This window comes from Xenopus laevis, chromosome 7S (assembly GCF_017654675.1).
Source record: "Xenopus laevis strain J_2021 chromosome 7S, Xenopus_laevis_v10.1, whole genome shotgun sequence".
NCBI lineage: Eukaryota > Metazoa > Chordata > Amphibia > Anura > Pipidae > Xenopus > Xenopus laevis.
This window is the reverse complement of record NC_054384.1, coordinates 21,842,228-21,849,023: the sequence shown is the minus strand read 5'-3', so window position 1 is coordinate 21,849,023 and position 6,796 is coordinate 21,842,228. Positions and strand designations below refer to the sequence as shown.

At 41.4% G+C, this 6,796-nt stretch overlaps 1 protein-coding gene across 1 annotated transcript in view; it reads left to right on the top strand.

Annotated features, from left to right (window-relative positions):
• Positions 1 to 3,566: 3,566 nt before the first annotated feature.
• slit1.S (slit guidance ligand 1 S homeolog) overlaps positions 3,567 to 6,796 on the top strand; it is a 233,092-nt gene continuing 229,862 nt past the window's right edge. Inside the window, 1 exon segment of the mRNA NM_001087109.1 lies at positions 3,567 to 4,037. Coding sequence (NP_001080578.1) covers positions 3,844 to 4,037 — 194 coding nt within the window. The 5' untranslated portion in view covers positions 3,567 to 3,843.

Below are 6,796 nucleotides of genomic sequence, written 5' to 3'. Positions count from 1 at the left end.
ATTCCTAAGGAATGGGCTGTGGGAACTATGTAATAACAGGGGTAACATTTGCTACAGTTCAGGCAACCCCTAGCAACCTAGGGGCAGAAAGCATTTATTTTGAAAGCAAATATCTGATTGGTTGCTATGGGTTACTAGAGCAGGAGCAAACTTTGCACCATTTATTGCAGTGCAACCTTTGTGTTACATTCCTGGGAAACCTTGTATTGGAACTGTAGGGGGTTGTGTGATGCTGAGGTTATCCTTTCATGTGAGTTGCAGATCTTTTACACTGTAACTTTAAGGAATGGATAGGTTAATTTATAATGCCAGTGCAACCACAGTGCATCTAAGAAATATTTACTGCAAAGAATGAATGCAGGGGAAACTGTAAGTCAATAAAAAAAATCTCAAATCCCATGCTGAAGCATTGCAGGTTCAGACTCCTGAAACATTGTAGCAGAAATCAGCTGTTTAACAGACCTGGAGTAGGGCTGACTTATGCTGCACTGTCTGGAAGCAGAAACAATGAACAGAAAGGGATAAATAAATGCTGGTTTAAAATTACAATACTTACAAAGAGAACTTTAAAACCAATTAACAATTTTAATTCATGTTTTTTGAAAAGATGCTTAGAAATATTTATTTATCGTACCATTAAAAAACAGTAATTGAGTGGATTTGCCCTTTAAAGTTCCTTTTTTACTCCCTTCAGTAATTGATATGGGTACATGATTATTCATGAAGCTCCATCATATTCCATAGTGCTATACAATAAATGGCTGTATGCACTTAACATATAGATCACATAGAAAAATACAGGTATGGGATCTATTATCCAGAATGCTTAAGACTGTGGGCTCATTTATCAACACTGGGCAAATTTGCCCATGGGCAGTTACCTATAGCAACCAATCAGTGCTTAGCTTTTTAAAGCCAGCTGCAAGTAGAACAATGAATGCTGCAATTTGATTGGTTGCCATGGGTTACTGCTCATGGGCAAATTTGCCCAGTGTTGATAAATGACCCCCCTTGTGTTTGCCGGATCAAGGAGCACTTTCATAATGTGGATCTCTGTGTGTTAGGTCTACTAAAAAAAACATTTAAGCATTAATTAAACCCAATAGGGTTATTTTGCTTTCAGCAAGGATTAATTATATCTAAGGTGTGATCAAGTTGAGGGTACTGTTTAATTATTAAAGGGGTGCTTCACCTTTAAGGTAACTTTTATTATGTTATAGAACAGCCAATTCTAAGCAACTTTTCAATTGGTTTTCACTATTTATTTTTTTTATAGTTTTATAATTATTTGCCTTTTCCTTCTGACTCTTTGCAGCTTTCAAATGGGCGTCGCTGACTCCCTTCTAAAAAACAAATGCTCTGTAAGGCTACACATGTATTGTTATTGTTACTTTTTATTACTGAGTCTTCTATTCAGGCCTCTCATAATCATATTCCAGTCAATTATTCAAATCAATACATGGTTGCTAGGGTAATTTGGACTCTAGTTACCAGATGGTAACGAGGTTACCTCGTAATGAGGTTAAGGTGCAAATTGAAGAGCTGCTGAATAAAAACCTAAATAACTCAAAAAACCTTCAATAATAAAAAATGAAAACCAGTTGCAAATTATCTCAGTATATCACTCTCTAGTCTACATCATACTAAAAGTTATTTCAAAGGTGAACAAACCCTTTAAAGAGAAAAGGAAATCATTTAAAAAAAAAAAAAAAAGATTTATTTGATTAAAATGGAGTTGATTGTCATCCTGTCATTTTGAGCTTTCTGGGTAACGGGTTTCCTTAAAACCGGTCCCATACCTGTGCAATTGGTGACCAATGCAAAAGTTAAAGGGGTTGTTCACCTTTGAGATAACTTTTAGTATGATGAGAGTGATATTCTGAGATAATTTGCCGTTGGTTTTTATTTCTTATTATTTGTGTTTTTTTAGATATTTAGCTTTTTATTCATCAGCTCTTCAATTTGCATCTTAAGCTTTATTATAACTTATTTGTAATTGATTATTGGCTGAGGCGCTGTGTTGTCTATTTGATTGTCTATTATAAATATGTATTAATTCAGGCTTAAAAAACTGATTATATAATGAACTGGGTGACCTCAAATTAATTAAATAAAGATTAAATTGAAGCAAAATTATCATGCGCAGATTGTAAGATACTGCCATTCATAGCCCAGCGGTGTGGGGGGCCCCTGAAGCTGCGGCCCGTGGGTCCTGGGCCCCCCAGTCCGACGCTGAGGAGAGGCCTGAATAGAAGGATCAGTAATAAAAAGTAACAAGTAATCATTTTTTTTAAATGATTTTCTTTTTCTTTTTAAAGGGGTTGTTCACCTTTGAGATAACTTTTAGTGTGATGTAGAGAGGGATATTCTGAGATCATTTGCAATTGTATTTCATTTTTTATTATTGAAGGTTTTTTAAAGTTATTTAGCTTTTAATTCAGCAGCTCTTCCATTTGCACCTTAACCAATCTGGTAACTAGGGTCCAAATTACCCTAGCAACCATGCATTGCTTTGAATAAGAGACTGGAATATGATTAGGAGAGGACCTGAATAGAAGGATCAGTAATAAAAAGTAACAATTACAATACATTTGTAGCCTTACAGAGCATTTGTTTTTTGTTTTGTTTTTTTAGAAGGGAGACGACCATTTCAAAGCTGCAAAGAGTCAGAAGGAAAAGGCAAATACCTATAAAACTATAAAATAAATAAAAACCAATTGAAAAGTTGCTTAGAATTGGCCGTTGCAGTGTCGGACTGGCCCACCTGGATACCAGGAAAACTCCTGGTGGGCCCAGGTGTCAGTGGGCCTCTTGCTTCTAACCATTTGGCCTATTTCATGGCCATTCCCCATTTCTTTATGGGAACAAAGAGGTTTAATAATGGAAGAATAGAGTATAGTATGTAGAGAAAAAAAGACTAGAAGAATAAAGAGGTTTAGTGAGGAGAAGTATTAAAAAAAGTGGTTTGAAAAGTGGGCCCTCAACCTAAGGTTTTCTGGTGGGCCTCTGGCATCCCAGTCCGACACTGGGCCATTCTATAATGTAATAAAAGTTTATTTATACTTTAAAGAGGGTCCTGCCCAAAAGAGCTTGAGCTTGCAGAAGCTTGTATGGAAATCTGATGACTGACAGCCCTGTTCCTGGACAGACAGGTAAGTACAGGACCTATGGAAGTGCCCCAAAGTGAAGAGACCCCTTACAAAATATTTAATTGCAGGGAGTTTCTATGGTGTAGCGCAGGAGTAGTAAGTAAGTGGGGGCATCCCTTGTTATTATTATATGTTGGCTGTAGTTGCAAAGCCATTGTAGTCTGATGAGTTTGCGAATGTGGCCCCCTCCCTTCTTGCTCGGTTATTCAGTAGGGGGTATAGCCCTGAAAGTAGAGGCTCCGGCAGACTGAGAGGAGGTTAGAAGACAGGAGGGAGGGAGGGAAGGAGGAGTTAGGCGTGATATTTGTGTCTCAGGATTGATGGATGGCTGCTGTTACATGACTGTGTGTGTGCGCGTTTCCACTCTTATTATTAATGCTGCTTCCAAGCCTGAGACACACACAGAGCAGCGACAGAAGCAGCAGCAGCAGCGTCACAACTCCAGGCGCACGCACTTAGTGCCAAGAAGAAGCGCAGAAGGTAACAGCGCTCCCAACAGCAGCAGCAGCAGCCTCAGCGCAGGGGGAAAGGGATTTCTCATCCTTTTTTTTATTTCATTCCTGGTCATTGTGTCATTGAGACTACTGCACAACGGTACTGGTATTGGGGAAATCTATTGGGATCCTGCCCAGGACTCTGGATGATTTAAAGGGGCTTCTCGCACTCTTAGCAGCTTGAAAACGCGACTTCCAGCATGGATGCCAAGGGCTCCCCTACCTTCCCATTGTGGCTCCGAGCTGGAGTCTGGATACTGGCATGGAGCTGGATCTGCCAAGCTGGTGCCAATGGCTGCCCGGCGTTATGTACCTGCAGTGGCACCACAGTGGATTGTCATGGTTTAGCGCTAAAAGGGGTGCCCAAGAATATCCCCAGGAGCACGGAGAGGCTGTGAGTATACCTGTGCAAATACTGAGAATAAAATGTATATTGTGTGAGTATTGGAGTATTGGGGGCACGTGGGTCACACCGAGGATAATGTCACACTGTGAGATTCGGGGAGATAAGTCACCCGGCGACTAATCGCCTCTTCTTTGGGGCAACTCCCTGAACTGCTTCCCCCTGTGTTCCGCCTGCTAGAAAAAAAAAAAAACGCCTGTGGCATGGCACTCGCGGCGCTTCGTTTTCCGAAGTCGCCTCACGAGGAAACTTCGGGCGACTTCGGAAAACGAAGCGCCGCAAGTGCCATTCTAGCAGGCAGAAGACAGGGGGAAGCAGTTTGTGGATATTAATGTAAATGTGTAATATTTTATGGGCGCCTTCAATCATTCTGTCCGGGTTTAGTCTGGGTTGCTGGTGGCATGTGCTGTAAATTTTATCGCCGCTGTCACCAAGCTGCACTGCCGCCCCCCTGTAATTTAGAAACCAGGCCGTTTCCTTCGTTCAGTCTTTGAAATGTCACATTGCACTTGCCCCTATTCTATTAGATAGGACCCATGCGCTTTATCGAAGATCTCAACTCATGAATGAGTACTAATTATAAGTTTACGCTCTGGGATCGCTACTTTGTCGCTCCGCCGCTTAACCAGCCCAGTGCCCACCAGAAAACCTGAGACTGTGAGCCCACTTTCCAAACTCTTATTGCTCCTCTCCACACTTTACCTCTTTATTCTCCAAATCTTTTATATCTACTTACTATATTCTTCCATTATTAAGCATTTTTCCCCATAAGGAAATAGGGAATGACCGTGATATATGCCAAATTGTTAGAAGCAAGAGGACCCACTGACACCCACCGGGAGTTTTCCTGGTATCCCAGTGGGCCAGTCCGACCCCATTTCCAATGAGCCCTTCTGCTCTGATCACTGCTCATTCAGTCGAGTACCGATCGGTGTCCCGCTGCGATCACTGCTCTAGCAGGAGGGCTGCATTGTTATTACTTCTGCGACTAAAGAGCTGTTTAAGAACAAGATCACTAATTAGGGACTTTTAAAGAGTATGGGGGCAGGCTAAGTGACACACTTGATTTGGAAAGATAGTACATTTCTTCCATGTGTTATGGCACCTGACTTATCTAGTAGAATTCAGTGGCCGCAGCTGCTGCGTAACTGCTTGACTGCTGAATACATTTTGAAGCCTGGGTCTGCCTAGAAGAGTCAGTTTTGTTAATAATAAGGTTTTGTTCTGCATGGATTCTTTTGCTTGTGTTCATTGACCTGGGGGGTTTCCAGCCTGGAGGTGTGAGTGATACTGGTGACCTAATATCCCAGACAGCAGTGGATTTTGCTTCAGACTGGCTGCTGCTAAAACCAATATGATTTTTTTATATACGGAACCAACTTGTAACTGCTGCCGTACATTCCTGAGAATCTGATTGGTTTAGAGGATTAGTAGTGCTGGCATTACATTTCTGTAAAATCTATTATATTGCATTCTATAGTCGACCCATCTGCAATAGCTATAGATGGATAAAATTGGAGGACAGAAGTCACAGGGCAATGCAGAAAAGCCAGCTCCAAAAATGCTTACTTAAATCAGCATCTGGAAGGGTGCAGGTTGGACCTCATTTATATCCTGAAATGACCGAGCAATTGTTCCATAGTATAATAGATCACCTTTGTACTTTATATACAATGCTCCCTGATGCTTAATGCAGCCCTGCCAATAGAGAATTGCAATTTTATAGTGTGTAATGACCACCGGGCATATGAAAATAGCGCACTTGGGAAATGTATCCGTCTGCTGTCAGGGGAACATAATCAGCCGCATGATAACTGAAAGGCCGTGACATTAAATAGCTAAGTTTGCACCGGATTCAATCAAGAAGTCTTGCTGTAGTGTATCTGTTTCATAATCACATTGCACAGCACTGCGTATCTTGTCGGTGCCTTATAATTGAATAATAAATCAATTTTTGTTGAGTACTAGATTGCCACCCCCTGAGAATAGCTGCAGCTGGGGGGGGCTGATTTCCAATTTGCGAATATAGGGTGGAGGACACAAACCAGAGGGTAAATAGGTACATTAGGAATGGAAAAGTGTGACCTTGTACCCATCTCTAACACATCGTGTTAAACACAAGAGATGAGCTGCCTGGAATATGTTCCTTACATGAAAACAGTTACAGATGTAGCAGTTAGAAAATCATGATTTGTAAGACGCAAATGAGTTTTTAGTATCCAAGACAACAAAGCTTGGGAAAAAATGCATGAAACAGTAATAAAACTTTGATTAAAGAGAGAGAAAGCTTTCTTATTCCTGTGCTTTCCAGTCCAAGAAGCATCTTCCTCAACCTGACGAGTCCCATAAAACAGAACCATAGGTAACTGGTAAAACTACCACTGAAGGTGCTAAAAAAAAAAAAGCAGCTGAATAGAATAATGTGTTATGTACCATTGTACTTTTCCAGCCAGGGGGCACAGGTCAGAAGGAATCAGGAAAACAATTAGAGGTCCGTGTAATGTAAAGATAGCTATGGATGGATGAGTCCCATGGCTTCTACCACTGAAGGTGCTAACAATTATGTATTATGTACCTAAAAGTCCTTTTCTCTGGGGGTCTCTGTAGTGACATAATGCAGGCAGCCATCAGGGGGGGACAGGGAGGAGAGTTGTAGGGGGCCCGAGGGTAAGGGGGGCCTGGCCACGCCACACTTACTTGATTAGCCGGGCCCCCCATCTTTCTGAGAGCTGCTGACTTCGGGAAGGCAT